Genomic DNA, 24,285 nt, shown 5'->3' with positions numbered 1-24,285 from the left:
CCCTCAGGTGGAAGAGGGAGTCCATCATTGTTCACTTAGTGCTACTTTTTTTTTTTAGGGCCACACCCGAGGCATCTGGAAGTCCCAGGCTAGGGGTCAAATCAGCTACAGCTGCTGGGTTACGCCACAGCCACAGCAACACCAGACCCGAGCCGCATCTGCAACCTACACCACAGCTCACGGCAACACCAGATCCTTAACCCAATGAGCAAAGCCAAGGATCAAACCCACATCCTCATGGGTCCTAGTCAGGTTTGCTAACCGCTGAACCATGAAGGGAACTCCTTAGTGCTACATTTTATAACTTCTACACACATTACCTGTCTTTTTTGGTATATCAAACAGTATATAACTTAAAATCTAATAAAAATAGTGGTTGATAATAAAATTGGAGTAATGTTGTAGAGTAAAACTTGAAAATTGGCCCCTTCCCAAATTAACTAACTTGCTTGTCACAAGCTGTTATGAGAAGCAAAAGAAAAAAATATAAGGTTTTGCAGCCTGGAAGAAAGCAACTTTCCTGCCCTTAAATACGACGGGTCTAGCAAGGATATCAGCAGGTGGCACTATATTAATATTAAAAGCATTACTGGAGTTCCCGTTGTGGTGCAGTGGTTAACGAATCCGACTAGGATTCGTTGCGGGTTCGGTCCCTGCCCTTGCTCAGTGGGTTAACGATCCGGCGTTGCCGTGAGCTGTGGTGTAGGTTGCAGATGCGGCTCGGATCCCGCGTTGCTGTGGCTCTGGCATAGGCTGGAGGCTACAGCTCCAATTAGACCCCTAGCCTGGGAACTTCCATATGCCGCAGGAGCGGCCCAAATAGCAAAAAGATAAAAAAAAAATAAATAAATTAAAAATAAATAAAAATTAAAATTAAAAAAAATAAATAAAAATAAAAATAAAAAAAAGCATTACTGTTAGTTCCAAGTACCTGTGTAGCCCTTTACAAAGCACAGCCTCAGACATTTGCCTCATTTGATTTTCACAGAAACTCTACACGGGAGACACCGCAAAGTCCACTGAAGAGGACACGGCTCCCTCAGAAACCTTGATGATAGAGGCGATGAATGGCTGATTCCCACTCTGTCGTTATCTACCACCTCCTCGTTTCTTTCTCATGCCCTGCATATTTCTATACCGTGAAACACAGCGAATACCAAGAGCAGTTAGTCATTTACTGCATGGTAACTATGTGCAAGACACAGGCCCTGCTAATAGTTTATGTCCGTTATTTCATTTCATCCTCTTAAGAGTCCTGGAAGGAAGTAGTATAATTGCTTATAAAATGACGTATTAGAAAAATGGAGACTCAGAAGGGTTTGATCACTTGTTCCACATCTGGAGTCCAGTTGCCGAAACAGGACTGGACTCCAGGCTCACCAAAAGTCAATGATCCTTTTTAAAAAAAAATAAATAAATAAAGTTCTTTTGTATATTTTTTAAAAGTAGATTCCACAGATAAGTGCTATCACGTGATATGTGTCTTTCTCTGTCTGACTTCACGGAGTAGGATAATCTCTAGGTCCTAAAACAGATACAAACGCACAGATTTTGAAATCAAACTTGGAGTTACCAAAATCGAAACTTTGGTGGGGAGGATGGGATTCACACACACACACACACACACACACTACTATACAGAAAAGAGAAAACTAACAAGGACCCACTGCAGAGCAGAGGGAGGGCTACTCAATGTTCGGTAAAATCCTATATGGGAAAAAAGAATGGATATACGTATATATATATATATATATATATATATATATATATATATATATAAATGATTCACTTTGCTGTGCACCTGAAACTAATACACTGTAAATATACGATACGCCAACAAAACTTTTTTTTCAAGGCAATGCTCTTAACCCTTTGATGATCGTGTCACCCGCAAAAAACAAGCCCTCCTGAAAACTTTTTCCCATGTCTTTCCAAACACCGATCCTGGCAATGCTCACAAAGACCCCTTCCACTCACCATCTGGACTCTAGGAATGGACTCCCTCAGAAGGAAGGTCATCCCCTTTAAGTTTTCGGAGCTGATGTCTTCTGACAGTTCATACAGCAGGTTTCTAAGACACACACCCAAGAGACAAATTAAAGTCTCGCACTTGCAGAGGACAGGCAGTAAATTGAGGGATTTTAACAAACATTATCTCTCGGAGTTCCCGTTGTGGCTCTGTGGTTAATGAATCCGACTAGGAACCATGAAGTTGCGGGTTCGATCCCTGCCCTTGCTCAGTGGGTTAAGGATCCGGCGTTGCCGTGAGCTGTGGTGTAGGTTGCAGACGCGGCTCAGATCCCGCGTTGCTGTGGCTGTGGTGTAGACTGGCAGCTATAGCTCCGATTCGACCCCTAGCCTGGGAACCTCCATACGCCATGGGAGCGGCCCAAGAAATGGCAAAAAGACAAAAAAAAAAAAAAAAAATTATCTCTCTTTTTACTGATCACAACCCTGTGAGGAGGCAATTATTTATCTTATTGTATAAATTCATCAGTGAAAACTTTGAGGTGCAAAGTGACCTATTAAATTATGACCTATTAAATTATGACGGTGAGAAGTAGGTGCAGGGCTCCTGCTGCCAAGTCCAGGGCTGTTTCATGTCACACCAGGAGAGTGTAAACCATGGCTTTGTCATGCCCACTCATCTCCCACGTCCATCCCAGAACCAGGCTCACTTTATACCCAGTGAGGACTCGAAGCCAGTGATTATATACGCCACTCCTGAAAAAGAAAATAACTACCCCAATTCCTAGAGAGTCATATAACCAACAACCAGGAAAACTATAAATTTCATTCATGGAGTTCCCTTCGTGGCGCAGTGGTTAACGAATCCGACTAGGAACCATGAAGACGCAGGTTCAATCCCTGGCCTCGCTCAGTGGGTTAAGGATCTGGCGTTGCCGTGAGCTGTGGTGTAGGTCGCAGACGCGGCTCGGATCCCGCGTTGCTGTGGCTCTGGTGTAGGCCGGTGGGTGCAGCTCCAATTCAACCCCTAGCCTGGGAACCTCCATATGCCATGGGAGCGGCCCAAGAAATGGCAAAGAGACAAAAAAAAAAAAAAAATTTTCATTCACATACCAACACCCCTGCATGCCAGAGGCCATTCCACCGCTGTTTAACCAGAAGGTAGAAATAATGATCTCCGGAATTCCCTCCCTGACCCGGGGGTAGCTCAGGTTCTAGGAGCCAGTTTGAGCATTAAGGCCTGAAGGATTCCAGGCCCAAAAAATAACACTTCCAAGGCCCCTCCTTGTGAGGTTGTCTGATGCAGATACTATGTCAGCGGACAATTTAAAACAGTGTTGTCTGAGGTCTGATGTCTCTATTTTACCTCTCTGGGTTTCACCCCAAAATGTAACTGGACAGGGCATAAAGGACGTCCCTCCCTACCCTACAGACACAGCTCCTTTTTTATTTGGCTACTTTGGCTCCAAGTATGCATTGCTCTCTTCTCAGATGGCTGGGGAGAGGCAAATAGAAAAGTGACTCACAGGAGGAAGGATAGCCTGAGAGCCTGCAGGCTGCCGCAGAGGAAGGGATGGGCCTGCCTGCCGGGACGGGGGTGGGGGGGAAGGGGGGATGCTTCCCCCTCAGTGAGAAGTAAAACAAAAGGAAGGCATCCCCAGGCCCAAAGGGTTTTAAAGCTTTGCTAACCTCCTGGCCTCCCTTCTCATTAGCTCCTGAGCTAGAATCCACCATCCAAGGAAGTAGATAAGGAAAAAGAAATCTTAAAAATTAATTCCTTTTTTTTTTTTTTTTTTTAGGGCCATACCTACTGCATATGTTAGGTCTCCCAGGCTAGGGATCAAATTGGAGCTGTAGCTGGCAGCCTACACCACAGCCACAGAAACACCAGATCCGAGCCGCATCTGTGACTGTGGCGACGCTGGATCCTTAACCCACTGAGAGAGGCCAGGGATCGAACCCGCAACCTCATGGTTCCTAGTCGGATTTGTTTCCGCTGCACCATGATGGGAACTCCCACAGCCTCCTTTTAAAAGCCCAGCGGCCCAGCAGTGTTGATCACCTGAACAGGGAGACCTTCCGGCGGGTGGGCAGCAAGCATGCCACCTGCTCCTTGGTGTAGTGGAGGTGCCTTAGCAGGGAATTCTGCTTGATGGTGTACAGAAGCTCCGCTAGGAAGAAAGTGTCTTCTTCACTCAGCAGCTCCTCTGTCATCAGCTGATCAAAAATATCCACGGCCGAGTTGGACCTCTCCAGGCTCCTGGAGGAGATGTGGTCTCGGCAGAGAAACTTCAAGCGCTCCACATCTTGATCTCCGAGGTTCGAATCTATAATCAGAAGCTTCCCTCGAAAGTCCATTTGACAGTAATCATCTGAACTCAGACTTTGGCCTTGCGCTGTCATGGCCGGCCTGAGACAGCAGGTGGGGGCCGTGGGTTAGAGACTAAGGAGACGGGGCACCCCAACGTCCCAGGCCCTTCCTCCGTCCTGGTCGCCTCTGTTCCAGGCCTTAGACTTTTCTAGAAGTGCTGAAAAATGAAAATCACTGCGAGGTCATTTCAAAAACCTCTAGTCCAGAAAACGTGACCCCAACCCTGGCCTGTAGGTGGTCTGAAAGAGAGCTTTTACTGGAACTCAAGTGACCCTGAGTTCTCCCAAATCAAAATGTCCTGAGTGGAAAGTAGTCACAAGAAAGGGAGCTCTTAATTCATTCCCACCCACCTGCAGAAAGAGCAGTGTTACGTTTGAGAAACAAAGTAATCTGGAGGGGTTTACTTCCAGAAATGTCTACCAACCCAAGGCCAACAGGATAACATTACCACCATAACAGGGCAAGGCTTTACTGATTTCACAGAAAGAAAAGCTAGAATCCTAGACCCTAGAAAGAGTGAGTGGTTTCAGACAACAGACTAGGCAGGAAGTCACAAACTAACCCGCCTGACCGGTTCATAAACTTATGGTCTTTCTACATGAAATTTCATTCTAATCAGAGGAACGATAAATTGCAAAAAAAAAAAAAAAAAAAAAAAAGAAAATTTCAGTGTAATTACTCATTTTTTGAGGACGTGAAGTGTATGTTCTCTGTACAAGACTAGGCTGTTTAGAAATAAGAAATTACTCTCTAAAGGAAGGAGAACATAGCAAAGACAAAAAACAGGAGTTCCCACTGTGGTGCAGCGGAAACGAATCTAACTCATATCCATGAGGACTTGGGTTCAATCCCTGGTCTCGATCAGTGGGTTAAGGATCTGGCATTGCCGTGAGCTATGGTGTAGGTCACAGAAGCGGCTTAGATCCTGTGTTGCTTCAGCTGTGGTGTAGGCTGACAGCTACAGCTCCGATTCCATCCCGAGCCTGAGAACCTCCATATGCTGTGGGTGCGGCCCTAAAAAGAAAAAAGGAAAAAAAAAAAAAACCCAAAAAACAAACACCCCCCCCCCAAACATCAATAACAAAGAGTGGTTATATGAAGGTGGTATAATTACAGATAATATAAATTTTCTTCTGGGCTCCTGTCTGTTTTCTCAAATTTTACGCAATTATTTCGCTATTACTTTAATTGTTAGAAAAAGAACCCCCCCCATGTCATTTTTAATGTGATCATCCATGGGGTCTTCCTTGCTAATAGCTCTGTCATACTAGAAACCAAATGACTGGATTCTTGGAGACATCTTATTCTACGAGACATCTTAATCTAACATGGTACATTTGTCTCGCAGTTTCCTAAAGATTCTGATCTTTAGCTTTGGTGAGTCTACCCGACTTTGTCTCCATTTATAGACTAGCATATTTCTACCAGAAAAGGGCTATGTTGGAGCCTTCCTGGGGATTTTTAAACTTTCTTTTTTCCTGGGTTGGCTAATAAATCCAGACAGAACAGTGCCGTTGCTGGCAAGCGTGAGTTTTTCCAAGTTTCCGAGACACATAGCGAGGGCAAAGCCTGGAGTTTAAGACCCCAGCAAGAAAAAGGTATTAATTACATACCTTCAGATCAAATTCCACTGATCTTCTGGAGGTTAAAGTTCTCAGGGAAATTTCCTGGAAACACACCTTGAAAACAATTATAATCCTCTGCGTCCTCCACGTTCCAAGGAAGCTCCCATTTGTTCAGGAAGGGAACTCAACTTGGTGCAGCCCAGGCAAGTGAAACTGTCTCTGAGTTTCGGTAACTTATACTTAGCTCCTGCTGACATCATCTTTCAATCACTCTTCTTGCCTCCTCCCCTTTCGTGGGGTTAGGATAATGCTGACAAACGGCGCCTCCTAGAGGCAGATGCAAGACCAACAGATGAATCGGAGGAAATGCACGTTCCAGGAGGAAATGCACGTTGCAGGAGGAAATGCACGTTGCAGGAGGAAATGGAGGAAGTGCACATTCCAGGAGGAATCGGAGGTGCATTTCCAGGACGGGAACTCCCCAAACTAACCTTTAAAATGAAACTCAAAAAGCTCATGAAACAGTAGTCAGCCATCTTAACCCTTTCTCAAATAAGTCTACGTGCGAATAAACAAACAAATTTAAGGCAAAAAAAAAAAAAAAAAAAAGAATAAGGCAAAAATAAAAAGGAGGGGAACTAGACCTAAAAGCCCATTGGGAAGTATTTGCAAGGAACTCAGTTACCAGTAGACGAAACTGGTGAAGGCTCTGCCCTCCTCGCACATTCAACCCGGCAGAAAAAGATTTTACATTGAATAACAAGACACTATATGGAAGTTCCCATTGTGGCTTAGTGGTAACGAGCCTGACTAGTCCATGAGGAGGCAAGTTTGATCCCTGGCCTCTATTAGTGGGTTAAACGATCCAGCGTTGCCATGAGCTATGGTGTACGTCACAGAAGTGGCTCAGGTCTGGTGCTGCTGTGGCAGCGGGATAGGCCGGTGCTGTAGCTCCAATTGGACCCCTAGCCTGGGAACCTCCATATGCCGCAGGTGCGGCCCTAAAAAGCCAATAAATAAATAAACTATATAATAAAAGCAACACCTAACACTTGTATCCCAACTACCATATGCCAGGTAATATTGACTCATTTAAATCATCCCAACAACCCTCTAAAATAAATACTATTTAAAAATAATCATTTCTTGGAAGTTCCCGTCGTGGCTCAGTGGTTAACGAATCCGACTAGGAACCATGAAGTTGCGGGTTCAATCCCTGGCCTTGCTCAGTGGGTTAAGGATCCGGCATTACCATGAGCTGTGGTGTAGGTCGCAGATGCGGCTCAGATCTGGCGTTGCTGTGGCTGTGGTGTAGGCCGGCGGCTACAGCTTCGATTAGACCCCTAGCCTGGGAACCTCCATATGCAGCAGAAGCAGCCCTAGAAAAGGCAAAAAGACCAAAAAAAAACCACAACACTTCTTTCTTTCCTTTTGTCAAGATGTAATATGAAATGCCTTTTCTTCTGTAATTGTGGGAAGGGTAGAATGAATATTCCCAAACTTGTCTAAATTTAAGTAAATTCATTCTGTGGGTCAGAATGTTGCTTTGGAATTTGCCATAAGTTGAATTATACACTCATATTACTTCCACAATGAGGTTGTCTTTGAGGGTTAGAAATGTTTGTTTTGCTTCTTGGTAAACTTCAAAAGTTTGAAGTATAGTATATAATGGATACCCAGTAAATGCTTAACTACCAATAAAATAAAATAAATAGTATGACTATGACCCCTCTTTTAAAACATGAAAATTAAGACACAAAAATGCTTAATATTTTGTACACCGTCACGTGGTGAGCTAGTGGGAGAGCCAAGATTTAAACCAGTATGTTTGGCTTTAAGTCAGTACACCATAATTCAGCTAATTCAAATGCACAGAGCTCTGGAAAGAAGTACATTTATCTCCGAAGGCGGTTCTATGGGTGAAACAAAGAGAAAGATTAATGATACTTTATTAACAAATGTATTAAAGTGTAATTTCCATATCCAAGGCATCAGCTAAAAATGTCTGTGTTTCAGAAAAACAAGCCTGAGTGGCAATGGTTGCACAACAATGTGAGTATATTAGTAGCGCTACTGAAGTGTACTCATGAAAATGGTTAAAATGGGAAATTCATGTTATGCATGTTTTCCCACTATTTTTTTTTGAAAGATAACAATAAGATAGACAAGCTCTACATCTCGATCATCTCTTCATTTATTCTATTATTTATGTTTCATTCCCCAGACCACCTGGGGAGGCAACTTGATGAAATTATCATCCCTCACCCTGTTCATAAACTACATTAGCTTTTTCAACTTTTTTGTTCAGTAATATTAAATATTTATCGAGCTCTTCCTAGGTATAAAGCGCTGAATTGGACACAACTGGAAAGCAAAAGTGAATAAACCAAGGGTCTGCCTTCCATAATAATGAGAATGAATACCATTTCTTGACCTCTTTTTCTCTCCTGAACTCTCTCATGTTAGTGCTATTATCCATATCCAGTAGATGAGGAGATCAAAATTCGGAAAAGAAAATTATCTTGCCATCATCCCAACCCTAGGAAGAGTCGGGAATTCAGGACTGAAACCTAGGTCTCTCTAACTTCAAATCCCATGTTCTCGATCCCAAGGCTATTATTGCCTAGAACTCCATAGGAGGTAATCTAATCCCTGTAACTATTGGGTGGTGCGGTGCTGTAATGGGGTCCGCATAAGTGCTACCGGAGCCCCAAGGAGGATGGAATGAATCCAGATCAGGATGTCTTGGAGGAGGAGGTATCTGAGCTAAGCTATGAAGACAGAAGTAGAATAAAGACATCTGAAGTAAAATTTAAACTTTGATCCTAGTACTGCTTGCACTCAAGGGAAACACTTGAATCATGTTTCAGAGTGGCGACTGTATGCCATCTTGTTTGTATTTGGCATTTTATACTTCTTCCCATCAGAATGCGGTTACTGAGGGCATGCTGATGGTGAGTAGATTGTAGTGGAAAGAATAAACATTTCTTATGCCTCTTTCCTATTGGTTGCAGTCAACTGGCCCACATCAAGGGCCAATCAAAACCTGTCCAACTGGCCCACATCAAGAGCCAATCAAAACCTGTCCAAGTTCACCAACCGCAAAGTAAAAACTCGTGAAGAATGGACGCAAGTGATGGGGAAGATGAGCACACGAGCTAGAAGAGCACTTGATGCCTTCCATCCAAATCCTGGTCCTGAGGTCGCAGGTTCTTTTGATTGGAAACCCCATCCCCAACTTCCAGGATCCCCTCCCTTCCTTATTCCATACTTTGATCCACACACTTCAGACCTTCCCAAAACTACTCTCAATCTGGGTATATGGGGGAGCTAAGCTGTGAAAAGGGGGGCTTTTTGTGATAAGGATCCTAGCAGAGATCCCCACATGGTGGACTGGATGGAAACTATAGCTAAAAAAGTAAAGTATTCATTATTCCACAGACTGATCTATTTTAACATGTTTCTCTCTCTCTTCCTCTCTTTCTAGAGCATGTGGAAGTTCAGGGAATTTGTGCCACAGCAGCAACCCAAGCCACTGCATTGACAACGCCAGATCCTTAACCCTCTGTGCCACAAGAGAACTCCAACCAACATGTCTCTTTTCTTATGAAAAAAGTGGTTAAATAAAGGGTGGGATGGACTGGAAGTTTAGGGTTAGTAGATGCAAACTATTACATTTAGAAGGGATAAGCAATGAGGCCCTGCTATATAGCACAGGAAACTGTATCCAGTTTCTTGGGATGGACCATGATGGAAGATAATGTAAAAAAGAGAATGTGTGTGTGTATCCGAGCTGGGTCTTCGACCTACGCCACAGCTCACGATGGCAACGCTGGATCCCTAACTCACTGAGTAAGGCCAGGGGTCAAACCTTCGGCCTTGTGGATCCTAGCCAGATTCGTTTCCACTGAGCCACGATGGGAACTCCCCCACTGTTTTATCTAAGTGGGTTTGAGGCAAGAAGCCAGGTAATTCTGGGGTAACAAAACCTCAAAGTTCCACAAGATGGTGATATTTCCTAAGAGAGCTCAACAAACTAGCATTAGATTATCTAGGTGATTGTGGAGTAAAAAAAAATTTGGGGGGGTAATGAAACTATTGATTTATTATGTAAATAGGTATGCTGTGTTTTCTTGACACTTTCAAAAATTTTTATTGAAGCATAGTTGGTTGATTTACAATGTTGTGTCAGTTTCAGGTGTACAGCAGAGTGATTTTGGTTATACATACATATATTAAAGGAACAAAATACCAGCATTTTTAGCAACATGGATGGACCTAGAAACTCTCATGCTAAGTGAAGTCAGCCATGCAATGAGACACCCACATCAAATGCTCTCACTGACATGTGGAATCTGAAAAAAGGACAGACTGAACTTCTTTGCAGAACAGATGCTGACTCACAGACATTGAAAACTTATGGTTTCTGAAGGAGACAGTTTGGGGAGTGGGGGGATGTGTGTGGGCTGTGGGGTGGAAATCCTGTGAAATTGGACTGTGATGATCATTATACAACTATAGATGTGATAAATTCATGTGAGCAATAAAAAAAAGCAAAAAAAAGATCACCAATGATAAAAAAAAATTTTATTGAAGTATAGTTGATTTACAATATTTTGTCAGTTTCAGAGTGATTTCAGTTACAGCAGAGTGATTTTGGTTGTACGTATATATATTATCTATTTTTTTCAGATTCTTTTCCCTTATAGGATATTACAAAATATTGAATATAGTTCCCTAGAGGAAAAGATTTTTAATGCTGCCAAAAAAAAAAAAAAGAAAGAAAAAATCAAGAGCCAGAAATGTCTTTCATTTAGAAGATACTTTGTTGTTTCTAGGACAAAAAATAAAGAGAAAGCAGCTTTAGCCTTCAATCCAATAATTTTTCATAAAAGCAGCATAAAACTTAGCCATGTCTGTATCAAAATCTACAATGAGGCTTTCCCACTGTGGCGCAACGGGATCAGCAGCGTCTTGGAAGCACTGGGACACAGGTTCAATCCCCAGCCTGGAACAGTGGGTTAAGAATCAGCCATTGCCCCAGCTGAGGCTTAGGTTGAAACTACAAGTCAGATCTGATCCCTGGCCTGGGAACTCCATCTGCCTCGGGGCAACCAAAAAAGAAAAAAAAAAATCTACAACAAATCAAGTGACATGAAATGCCCCTGATATCATTGTGTGCAAAAGGGAGTCAGGTTAAGATGGCAACATTCTGCACATTGATCTTCATATTTAGTGCAATCACCATAAAAATCCTTGCTGCCCTTTTTTACAAAAACTGACAAGGTAATCCTAAAAGTCGCAGAAATGTAAGTCAGGGACTCAGGATAGCCAAAATAATCTTGAGAAAAAACAACAAAGTTGCAATACTCATACTTCCCAATTTCAAAACTTACTACAAAGCTGCAATAATCAAGACAAGGTGGTACTGGCAAAAAGATGGGCAGATAGATCAGTGGGATAGAATTAAGAGTCCTGAAATAAACCCTTACATTTATGGTCAGCCGATTCTCAACAAGGTTGACTGACAGTTCAGTTGGGGAAAGAATAGTCTTTTCAATAAATGGTGCTGGCTATCCGTTTGCAAACGAATAAGATGGGACTCATAGCTTACACCATGTTAAAAAAATTACCCCAAATTGATCAATGACCTAAAGAGCTAAAAACCATGACCTTTATAAGAAAATACAGGTGTAACTCTTCATGTACTTGGATTAGACAATGATTTCTTATATCTGATGCCAAAAGCATAAGCAACAAAAGAAAAAATAGATCAATTGGACTTTATCAAAATATGAAGATTTGTGCTAGAAATGACACTATCCAAAAAGTGAAAAGACAACCCACAGAATGGGAGGCAAATTTTGCAAATCCTGTACCTAATAAGAGACTAGTATCCAGGCTATATACTGCAAGTTTTTTTTCTTCTTCTCCCTTTTAGGGCCACGCCAGAGGCATATAGAAATTCTCAGGCACGGGGTGTGCAGCTACCAGCCTACACCACAGCCACAGCAACGCAGGAACTGAGCCCAGCCTATATCAAAGCTCAAGGCAACCACTGAATGAGGGCAGGAATTGAACTCACATCTTCGTGGAAATTAGTCAGATTCATAACCCGCTGAGCCACAATGGGAACTCCCATATTCCGGCTATATAAAGATACTCATGACTCAGCAATAAAAAGACAATCAATTTCAAAACAGGAAAAGATGTGAACTGATGTTTCTCCAAAGCCAAAATACGAATGGACCACACACATATGAAAAGATGCTCAATACCATTAGTCAGCAGAGAAATAACCACAATGAGATATTAATCAGAACCACAATGAGATTCTAATTGACTCCCACTTGGATGTTTATAATTTTTAAAAATTACGAGTATTGGAGAGGATGTGGAGAAACTGGAAGCTCACACACTGTTGGTGGAAATGTAAAGTTATGCAGCCATTCTGAAAAACGGTTTGGCAGCCCTCAAAAAGGTAAACATAGAGTTGCCAGCAATTCCACTCTGACTTTCTGACACTGCAATCCATTTTTATATCTATACGCAAGAGAACTGAAAACACATATCCACACAAAAACCTATGCGTGAATACTCATAGCAGCACTGTTCACGAGAGCCAAAAGGGGAGACCACCTAAATATCCATCAGTCAGTTGGTGAATAAATAAACCAAATGTGTCATATCCGTACAATGCAATACTATTCAGCCATAAAATGAAGTGAAGTACGGATACATCCCACAACACACACGAACCTTGAAAACTTTACACTAAGTGAAAGAAGTCAGAAGGTCCCATAGTGGAGGACCTGTTTATATGAAATTTCCAGCATAAACAAATGTGTAGAAAAAGAAAGTGGTAATCCAGGGGCTGGGGGGCAGGGAGGACTAAGAAACGACATCTAACAAGTATGGGATTTCTTTCAAGGTAGATGAAAACGTTCTGAAATGAAATCGTGGAGCGGAGGGCACAATTGTGAATATACTAAAAACCACTAACTTCTACACTTGAAAAGGATGCATCTTATGAAATGTGAATTATAATGCAATAGAAAAAGAAAGGGAGGAATTCCCACTGTGGCACAAGGAGCTCATCAGCGTCTCTGGAGCGCTGGGACCCTGTTTGATCCCTGGCCAGCAGACCAGCATAGTGGAGGAAGGATGTGGCCCTGCCACTGCCCCAGCCTGGGAACTTCATTGGCCATAGGGTGGCTAAAGAAGGGGGGGAAAGAAGAAAGAAAGAAGGAAAGAAAGAAAGGAAAGAAGGGAGAAAGGAAGAAAGAAAGAAAGAAAGGGAGATATAGGAGGTCCCATCATGGCTCAGTGGTTAATGAATCCGACTAGGAACTATGAGGTTGCGGGTTCGACCCCTGGCCTTGTTCAGTGGGTTAAGGATCTGGTGTTGCTGTGAGCTGTAGGGTAGGTCGCAGACACTGCTCGTATCCCGAATTGCTGTGGCTGTGGTGTAGACCAGCGGCTACAGCTCCGATTAGACCCCCTAGCCTGGGAACCTCCATATGCCGAAGGAGCGGCCCAAGAAAAGACAAAAAAAAAAAAAGAAAGGGAGATCTAAGGTATGTCACAATCCCATGTCACAAACAACCCTGTGGAGATTAGTTTTCTGTGTCAACTTGACTGGGCTAAAGGATGCCTGGAGGTCAAGTAAATGTCATTTTGGGGTGTGTCTGTGAGGACATTTCCCAGAAGAAATTAGCATTTGAATCAGTAGACTAAGTAAAGAAGATCTGCCCTCACCAGTGTGGGGGGCATCATCCAATCCACTGAGGGTCTGAATCGAATAAAAAGGGAGGAGAAAGGGCGCGTTCTCTTTCTTCTTGAGCTGGGACTCCCTTTCTGCTCTTGGACTTTGGAGTTCCTGGTTCTCTGGGCCTTTGGACTCCAGGACTTACACCAACAGCATCTCTACACCCCCATCTTGTCCTTCATCCCAGCCTCCAGCCACAATCTTATTGTGTGTGCACTAGAGAATCCAGAATGTTTGTCTTAAGGAGGGAAATTGATGAAGCTATGTTTAGAGAGAGTCTCTGGGTTGCTGTGTATGAAACGTTCATACGATTGCGGGGCTGGGAGTAAGATCAGTGAGAAAGCTCTCATCATGGTTCAGTGCAGGAGTATTAAAGGCATAAGAAGTGTAATGATGGGAATAGATGGAAAAGACATTGTAGATGCAGAGCTAACATGATTTCAAAACTAGCTGGGGAGTTCCCTGGTGGCTCAGCAGGTTAAGGACCTGGCACTGTCCTTAACCTACAGGTCACTGCTGTGGCGCAGGTGTGATCCCTGGCCTGGGTACTTCCTCATGCCTTAGAGTGTCACCAAAAATAAACAATAAATCAGTGAAAGAAAGAAAGAAGGAAAGAAAGAAAAGGAAATTAGTTGTATATAGAAACATAGGAGAGTGTGAACCAGGATAAATACGATGTTGGTGTGATGTTTTATCTAAAATTAGAGACCCACAGAGTTCCCATCATGGCTGAGTGGTTAACGAATCCAACTAGAAACCATGAGGTTGCGGGTTCGATCCCTGGCCTTGCTCAGTGGGTTAAGGATTTGGTGTTGCCATGAGCTGTGGTGTAGGTCACAGACGCAGCTCAGATCCCGAGTTGCTGTGGCTGTGGTGTAGACCAGCGGCTATAGCTCCGATTCGATCCCTAGCCTGGGAACCTCCATATGCCAAGGGAGTGGCTCCAGAAAAAAGAAAAAAAAAAAAAAAAAAGACTAAAATTAAAGACCCAGGTAGAAGAGCAAATTTGGAATGGAGATTTTAAGGGTTTGTTGTTGTTGCTGTTGCTGTTGTGTTGTTGCTGTTGTTTGGAGTGTACTGGGTTTGAGGCACCAGAGAGAAAATCAAATGGAAAAGTCTATCAGGAAGCTGTAGGGGGAGATTTGAACTTGAAGTGTCTGGGCTAGACTATCCATCTTGTTATTGGCATAAGAATAGTCAGCGAAGCTATAAGGTTGTCAGAAATATATATATAAAGAGAGAAAATGAAAAAGTGATCCTTTGGGAATATCCATATTTAGGGATCAAAGGAGAAAGATAACAAGATGACTTGGCTAGAGAAGTCCATGATAGAACTTCTAGAGTGGAACACCCTGGAGAATAGGAAAATAACCACCCCACAGAATCCAAGAACCACTGGTTTGGTAACTAAGGTTCATGTGACCTGAGGATTTATAGATTTAGTAAAATTGCAAGAGAGCAACCATTAGTGAGCAACATTTAGTGGTCCTGCTCAGCCACTGGTTAGCAAAGTAGTGAGCCCTTCCCCCAAGCAAGTAAAAATTAGTGAATGACTGTTGTCCTTCTCCCCTTCTTCTACATAAAAGGACCCTGAATTCAGACTGAGGAAAGATGGTTTTTGGGGACACTAGTCTGCCATCTTTTCGGGTCTGCTAGCTTTCCAATTAAAGTCTTTATTCCTCGTCCCAACAACTCACCTCCAAATTTATTGGCCTGTCATGCAGCAAGCACAGCAAACTTGGGTTCAGAATCAAAATGACTGAGGTGAAATCCTGAGAGCAGGGAAGTATGTATTTAATGGGAAAGGTGGAATGGAAAGAGTATAGATTCGTCAAGAATTTACATAAGACAGTAGCTTGAAAGAGAAGGAACTTATTTGAAGGGGGGAACAGAGATTGTTTTCAGCCTGAGTGATCAAAGAGAGAGGACGAGATTAGAGATAAAGAGGCTTGAAATAAGGCTCCATCTTGGAAGAGGACTGATCCATGCCAGCAGAGGGACTAAGATGGGGATAGGAATCCTACATCTGGGGCAGGAAGTCCTTACCAAATAAGGAAGAAAAGATGTTTCTTGCATCACCATTCAAAGAGTGAAAAAATGGGACTGACTTTAATATCATACAGAGACATAAAGGTATAGGCATGATCACATAAATGAAAAGACAGAGAACAGTGTTAAAATGTTACATCATTGGGAGCTCCCGTCATGGCACAGTGGTTAACGAATCCGACTAGGAACCATGAGGTCTCGGGTTCGATCCCTGGCCTTGCTCATTGGGTTAACGATCTGGCGTTGCGGTGAGCTGTGGTGTAGGTTGCAGACGCGGCTTGGATCCCGCGTTGCTGTGGCTGTGGTGTAGGCCGGCGGCTACAGCTTCGATTAGACCCCTAGCCTGGGAACCTCCATATGCAGCAGAAGCAGCCCTAGAAAAGGCAAAAAGACCAAAAAAAAACCACAACACTTCTTTCTTTCCTTTTGTCAAGATGTAATATGAAATGCCTTTTCTTCTGTAATTGTGGGAAGGGTAGAATGAATATTCCCAAACTTGTCTAAATTTAAGTAAATTCATTCTGTGGGTCAGAATGTTGCTTTGGAATTTGCCATAAGTTGAATTATACACTCATATTACTTCCACAATGAGGTTGTCTTTGAGGGTTAGAAATGTTTGTTTTGCTTCTTGGTAAACTTCAAAAGTTTGAAGTATAGTATATAATGGATACCCAGTAAATGCTTAACTACCAATAAAATAAAATAAATAGTATGACTATGACCCCTCTTTTAAAACATGAAAATTAAGACACAAAAATGCTTAATATTTTGTACACCGTCACGTGGTGAGCTAGTGGGAGAGCCAAGATTTAAACCAGTATGTTTGGCTTTAAGTCAGTACACCATAATTCAGCTAATTCAAATGCACAGAGCTCTGGAAAGAAGTACATTTATCTCCGAAGGCGGTTCTATGGGTGAAACAAAGAGAAAGATTAATGATACTTTATTAACAAATGTATTAAAGTGTAATTTCCATATCCAAGGCATCAGCTAAAAATGTCTGTGTTTCAGAAAAACAAGCCTGAGTGGCAATGGTTGCACAACAATGTGAGTATATTAGTAGCGCTACTGAAGTGTACTCATGAAAATGGTTAAAATGGGAAATTCATGTTATGCATGTTTTCCCACTATTTTTTTTTGAAAGATAACAATAAGATAGACAAGCTCTACATCTCGATCATCTCTTCATTTATTCTATTATTTATGTTTCATTCCCCAGACCACCTGGGGAGGCAACTTGATGAAATTATCATCCCTCACCCTGTTCATAAACTACATTAGCTTTTTCAACTTTTTTGTTCAGTAATATTAAATATTTATCGAGCTCTTCCTAGGTATAAAGCGCTGAATTGGACACAACTGGAAAGCAAAAGTGAATAAACCAAGGGTCTGCCTTCCATAATAATGAGAATGAATACCATTTCTTGACCTCTTTTTCTCTCCTGAACTCTCTCATGTTAGTGCTATTATCCATATCCAGTAGATGAGGAGATCAAAATTCGGAAAAGAAAATTATCTTGCCATCATCCCAACCCTAGGAAGAGTCGGGAATTCAGGACTGAAACCTAGGTCTCTCTAACTTCAAATCCCATGTTCTCGATCCCAAGGCTATTATTGCCTAGAACTCCATAGGAGGTAATCTAATCCCTGTAACTATTGGGTGGTGCGGTGCTGTAATGGGGTCCGCATAAGTGCTACCGGAGCCCCAAGGAGGATGGAATGAATCCAGATCAGGATGTCTTGGAGGAGGAGGTATCTGAGCTAAGCTATGAAGACAGAAGTAGAATAAAGACATCTGAAGTAAAATTTAAACTTTGATCCTAGTACTGCTTGCACTCAAGGGAAACACTTGAATCATGTTTCAGAGTGGCGACTGTATGCCATCTTGTTTGTATTTGGCATTTTATACTTCTTCCCATCAGAATGCGGTTACTGAGGGCATGCTGATGGTGAGTAGATTGTAGTGGAAAGAATAAACATTTCTTATGCCTCTTTCCTATTGGTTGCAGTCAACTGGCCCACATCAAGGGCCAATCAAAACCTGTCCAACTGGCCCACATCAAGAGCCAATCAAAACCTGTCCAAGTTCACCAACCGCAAAGTAAAAACTCGTGAAGAATGGACGCAAGTGATGGGGAAGATGAGCACACGAGCTAGAAGAGCACTTGATGCCTTCCATCCAAATCCTGGTCCTGAGGTCGCAGGTTCTTTTGATTGGAAACCCCATCCCCAACTTCCAGGATCCCCTCCCTTCCTTATTCCATACTTTGATCCACACACTTCAGACCTTCCCAAAACTACTCTCAATCTGGGTATATGGGGGAGCTAAGCTGTGAAAAGGGGGGCTTTTTGTGATAAGGATCCTAGCAGAGATCCCCACATGGTGGACTGGATGGAAACTATAGCTAAAAAAGTAAAGTATTCATTATTCCACAGACTGATCTATTTTAACATGTTTCTCTCTCTCTTCCTCTCTTTCTAGAGCATGTGGAAGTTCAGGGAATTTGTGCCACAGCAGCAACCCAAGCCACTGCATTGACAACGCCAGATCCTTAACCCTCTGTGCCACAAGAGAACTCCAACCAACATGTCTCTTTTCTTATGAAAAAAGTGGTTAAATAAAGGGTGGGATGGACTGGAAGTTTAGGGTTAGTAGATGCAAACTATTACATTTAGAAGGGATAAGCAATGAGGCCCTGCTATATAGCACAGGAAACTGTATCCAGTTTCTTGGGATGGACCATGATGGAAGATAATGTAAAAAAGAGAATGTGTGTGTGTATCCGAGCTGGGTCTTCGACCTACGCCACAGCTCACGATGGCAACGCTGGATCCCTAACTCACTGAGTAAGGCCAGGGGTCAAACCTTCGGCCTTGTGGATCCTAGCCAGATTCGTTTCCACTGAGCCACGATGGGAACTCCCCCACTGTTTTATCTAAGTGGGTTTGAGGCAAGAAGCCAGGTAATTCTGGGGTAACAAAACCTCAAAGTTCCACAAGATGGTGATATTTCCTAAGAGAGCTCAACAAACTAGCATTAGATTATCTAGGTGATTGTGGAGTAAAAAAAAATTTGGGGGGGTAATGAAACTATTGATTTATTATGTAAATAGGTATGCTGTGTTTTCTTGACACTTTCAAAAATTTTTATTGAAGCATAGTTGGTTGATTTACAATGTTGTGTCAGTTTCAGGTGTACAGCAGAGTGATTTTGGTTATACATACATATATTAAAGGAACAAAATACCAGCATTTTTAGCAACATGGATGGACCTAGAAACTCTCATGCTAAGTGAAGTCAGCCATGCAATGAGACACCCACATCAAATGCTCTCACTGACATGTGGAATCTGAAAAAAGGACAGACTGAACTTCTTTGCAGAACAGATGCTGACTCACAGACATTGAAAACTTATGGTTTCTGAAGGAGACAGTTTGGGGAGTGGGGGGATGTGTGTGGGCTGTGGGGTGGAAATCCTGTGAAATTGGACTGTGATGATCATTATACAACTATAGATGTGATAAATTCATGTGAGCAATAAAAAAAAGCAAAAAAAAGATCACCAATGATAAAAAAAAATTTTATTGAAGTATAGTTGATTTACAATATTTTGTCAGTTTCAGAGTGATTTCAGTTACAGCAGAGTGATTTTGGTTGTACGTATATATATTATCTATTTTTTTTCAGATTCTTTTCCCTTATAGGATATTACAAAATATTGAATATAGTTCCCTAGAGGAAAAGATTTTTAATGCTGCCAAAAAAAAAAAAAAGAAAGAAAAAATCAAGAGCCAGAAATGTCTTTCATTTAGAAGATACTTTGTTGTTTCTAGGACAAAAAATAAAGAGAAAGCAGCTTTAGCCTTCAATCCAATAATTTTTCATAAAAGCAGCATAAAACTTAGCCATGTCTGTATCAAAATCTACAATGAGGCTTTCCCACTGTGGCGCAACGGGATCAGCAGCGTCTTGGAAGCACTGGGACACAGGTTCAATCCCCAGCCTGGAACAGTGGGTTAAGAATCAGCCATTGCCCCAGCTGAGGCTTAGGTTGAAACTACAAGTCAGATCTGATCCCTGGCCTGGGAACTCCATCTGCCTCGGGGCAACCAAAAAAGAAAAAAAAAAATCTACAACAAATCAAGTGACATGAAATGCCCCTGATATCATTGTGTGCAAAAGGGAGTCAGGTTAAGATGGCAACATTCTGCACATTGATCTTCATATTTAGTGCAATCACCATAAAAATCCTTGCTGCCCTTTTTTACAAAAACTGACAAGGTAATCCTAAAAGTCGCAGAAATGTAAGTCAGGGACTCAGGATAGCCAAAATAATCTTGAGAAAAAACAACAAAGTTGCAATACTCATACTTCCCAATTTCAAAACTTACTACAAAGCTGCAATAATCAAGACAAGGTGGTACTGGCAAAAAGATGGGCAGATAGATCAGTGGGATAGAATTAAGAGTCCTGAAATAAACCCTTACATTTATGGTCAGCCGATTCTCAACAAGGTTGACTGACAGTTCAGTTGGGGAAAGAATAGTCTTTTCAATAAATGGTGCTGGCTATCCGTTTGCAAACGAATAAGATGGGACTCATAGCTTACACCATGTTAAAAAAATTACCCCAAATTGATCAATGACCTAAAGAGCTAAAAACCATGACCTTTATAAGAAAATACAGGTGTAACTCTTCATGTACTTGGATTAGACAATGATTTCTTATATCTGATGCCAAAAGCATAAGCAACAAAAGAAAAAATAGATCAATTGGACTTTATCAAAATATGAAGATTTGTGCTAGAAATGACACTATCCAAAAAGTGAAAAGACAACCCACAGAATGGGAGGCAAATTTTGCAAATCCTGTACCTAATAAGAGACTAGTATCCAGGCTATATACTGCAAGTTTTTTTTCTTCTTCTCCCTTTTAGGGCCACGCCAGAGGCATATAGAAATTCTCAGGCACGGGGTGTGCAGCTACCAGCCTACACCACAGCCACAGCAACGCAGGAACTGAGCCCAGCCTATATCAAAGCTCAAGGCAACCACTGAATGAGGGCAGGAATTGAACTCACATCTTCGTGGAAATTAGTCAGATTCATAACCCGCTGAGCCACAATGGGAACTCCCATATTCCGGCTATATAAAGATACTCATGACTCAGCAATAAAAAGACAATCAATTTCAAAACAGGAAAAGATGTGAACTGATGTTTCTCCAAAGCCAAAATACGAATGGACCACACACATATGAAAAGATGCTCAATACCATTAGTCAGCAGAGAAATAACCACAATGAGATATTAATCAGAACCACAATGAGATTCTAATTGACTCCCACTTGGATGTTTATAATTTTTAAAAATTACGAGTATTGGAGAGGATGTGGAGAAACTGGAAGCTCACACACTGTTGGTGGAAATGTAAAGTTATGCAGCCATTCTGAAAAACGGTTTGGCAGCCCTCAAAAAGGTAAACATAGAGTTGCCAGCAATTCCACTCTGACTTTCTGACACTGCAATCCATTTTTATATCTATACGCAAGAGAACTGAAAACACATATCCACACAAAAACCTATGCGTGAATACTCATAGCAGCACTGTTCACGAGAGCCAAAAGGGGAGACCACCTAAATATCCATCAGTCAGTTGGTGAATAAATAAACCAAATGTGTCATATCCGTACAATGCAATACTATTCAGCCATAAAATGAAGTGAAGTACGGATACATCCCACAACACACACGAACCTTGAAAACTTTACACTAAGTGAAAGAAGTCAGAAGGTCCCATAGTGGAGGACCTGTTTATATGAAATTTCCAGCATAAACAAATGTGTAGAAAAAGAAAGTGGTAATCCAGGGGCTGGGGGGCAGGGAGGACTAAGAAACGACATCTAACAAGTATGGGATTTCTTTCAAGGTAGATGAAAACGTTCTGAAATGAAATCGTGGAGCGGAGGGCACAATTGTGAATATACTAAAAACCACTAACTTCTACACTTGAAAAGGATGCATCTTATGAAATGTGAATTATAATGCAATAGAAAAAGAAAGGGAGGAATTCCCACTGTGGCACAAGGAGCTCATCAGCGTCTCTGGAGCGCTGGGACCCTGTTTGATCCCTGGCCAGCAGACCAGCATAGTGGAGGAAGGATGTGGCCCTGCCACTGCCCCAGCCTGGGAACTTCATTGGCCATAGGGTGGCTAAAGAAGGGGGGGAAAGAAGAAAGAAAGAAGGAAAGAAAGAAAGGAAAGAAGGGAGAAAGGAAGAAAGAAAGAAAGAAAGGGAGATATAGGAGGTCCCATCATGGCTCAGTGGTTAATGAATCCGACTAGGAACTATGAGGTTGCGGGTTCGACCCCTGGCCTTGTTCAGTGGGTTAAGGATCTGGTGTTGCTGTGAGCTGTAGGGTAGGTCGCAGACACTGCTCGTATCCCGAATTGCTGTGGCTGTGGTGTAGACCAGCGGCTACAGCTCCGATTAGACCCCCTAGCCTGGGAACCTCCATATGCCGAAGGAGCGGCCCAAGAAAAGACAAAAAAAAAAAAAGAAAGGGAGATCTAAGGTATGTCACAATCCCATGTCACAAACAACCCTGTGGAGATTAGTTTTCTGTGTCAACTTGACTGGGCTAAAGGATGCCTGGAGGTCAAGTAAATGTCATTTTGGGGTGTGTCTGTGAGGACATTTCCCAGAAGAAATTAGCATTTGAATCAGTAGACTAAGTAAAGAAGATCTGCCCTCACCAGTGTGGGGGCATCATCCAATCCACTGAGGGTCTGAATCGAATAAAAAGGGAGGAGAAAGGGCGCGTTCTCTTTCTTCTTGAGCTGGGACTCCCTTTCTGCTCTTGGACTTTGGAGTTCCTGGTTCTCTGGGCCTTTGGACTCCAGGACTTACACCAACAGCATCTCTACACCCCCATCTTGTCCTTCATCCCAGCCTCCAGCCACAATCTTATTGTGTGTGCACTAGAGAATCCAGAATGTTTGTCTTAAGGAGGGAAATTGATGAAGCTATGTTTAGAGAGAGTCTCTGGGTTGCTGTGTATGAAACGTTCATACGATTGCGGGGCTGGGAGTAAGATCAGTGAGAAAGCTCTCATCATGGTTCAGTGCAGGAGTATTAAAGGCATAAGAAGTGTAATGATGGGAATAGATGGAAAAGACATTGTAGATGCAGAGCTAACATGATTTCAAAACTAGCTGGGGAGTTCCCTGGTGGCTCAGCAGGTTAAGGACCTGGCACTGTCCTTAACCTACAGGTCACTGCTGTGGCGCAGGTGTGATCCCTGGCCTGGGTACTTCCTCATGCCTTAGAGTGTCACCAAAAATAAACAATAAATCAGTGAAAGAAAGAAAGAAGGAAAGAAAGAAAAGGAAATTAGTTGTATATAGAAACATAGGAGAGTGTGAACCAGGATAAATACGATGTTGGTGTGATGTTTTATCTAAAATTAGAGACCCACAGAGTTCCCATCATGGCTGAGTGGTTAACGAATCCAACTAGAAACCATGAGGTTGCGGGTTCGATCCCTGGCCTTGCTCAGTGGGTTAAGGATTTGGTGTTGCCATGAGCTGTGGTGTAGGTCACAGACGCAGCTCAGATCCCGAGTTGCTGTGGCTGTGGTGTAGACCAGCGGCTATAGCTCCGATTCGATCCCTAGCCTGGGAACCTCCATATGCCAAGGGAGTGGCTCCAGAAAAAAGACAAAAAAAAAAAAAAAAAGACTAAAATTAAAGACCCAGGTAGAAGAGCAAATTTGGAATGGAGATTTTAAGGGTTTGTTGTTGTTGCTGTTGCTGTTGTGTTGTTGCTGTTGTTTGGAGTGTACTGGGTTTGAGGCACCAGAGAGAAAATCAAATGGAAAAGTCTATCAGGAAGCTGTAGGGGGAGATTTGAACTTGAAGTGTCTGGGCTAGACTATCCATCTTGTTATTGGCATAAGAATAGTCAGCGAAGCTATAAGGTTGTCAGAAATATATATATAAAGAGAGAAAATGAAAAAGTGATCCTTTGGGAATATCCATATTTAGGGATCAAAGGAGAAAGATAACAAGATGACTTGGCTAGAGAAGTCCATGATAGAACTTCTAGAGTGGAACACCCTGGAGAATAGGAAAATAACCACCCCACAGAATCCAAGAACCACTGGTTTGGTAACTAAGGTTCATGTGACCTGAGGATTTATAGATTTAGTAAAATTGCAAGAGAGCAACCATTAGTGAGCAACATTTAGTGGTCCTGCTCAGCCACTGGTTAGCAAAGTAGTGAGCCCTTCCCCCAAGCAAGTAAAAATTAGTGAATGACTGTTGTCCTTCTCCCCTTCTTCTACATAAAAGGACCCTGAATTCAGACTGAGGAAAGATGGTTTTTGGGGACACTAGTCTGCCATCTTTTCGGGTCTGCTAGCTTTCCAATTAAAGTCTTTATTCCTCGTCCCAACAACTCACCTCCAAATTTATTGGCCTGTCATGCAGCAAGCACAGCAAACTTGGGTTCAGAATCAAAATGACTGAGGTGAAATCCTGAGAGCAGGGAAGTATGTATTTAATG

The 24,285-nt window shown here is 42.3% G+C and overlaps 1 protein-coding gene across 2 annotated transcripts in view; it reads right to left on the bottom strand.

Moving 5' to 3' along the window:
• CASP10 (caspase 10) overlaps nucleotides 1–6,131 on the bottom strand; it is a 37,860-nt gene extending 31,729 nt beyond the window's left edge. Inside the window, exons 1-3 of one of the 2 annotated variants that reach the window (XM_021074526.1) lie at nucleotides 5,953–6,131; nucleotides 4,031–4,496; nucleotides 1,978–2,071 (exon numbers count right to left, since the gene is read on the bottom strand). In XM_021074526.1, coding sequence (XP_020930185.1) covers nucleotides 1,978–2,071; nucleotides 4,031–4,371 — 435 coding nt within the window. In that variant the 5' untranslated portion in view covers nucleotides 4,372–4,496; nucleotides 5,953–6,131. 2 annotated transcript variants of the gene reach the window in all.

This window comes from Sus scrofa, chromosome 15 (genome assembly GCF_000003025.6).
Source record: "Sus scrofa isolate TJ Tabasco breed Duroc chromosome 15, Sscrofa11.1, whole genome shotgun sequence".
NCBI classification, from domain to species: domain Eukaryota; kingdom Metazoa; phylum Chordata; class Mammalia; order Artiodactyla; family Suidae; genus Sus; species Sus scrofa.
The sequence above is the reverse complement of the archived record's forward strand: the minus strand, read 5'-3'. Positions and strand labels throughout refer to the sequence as shown.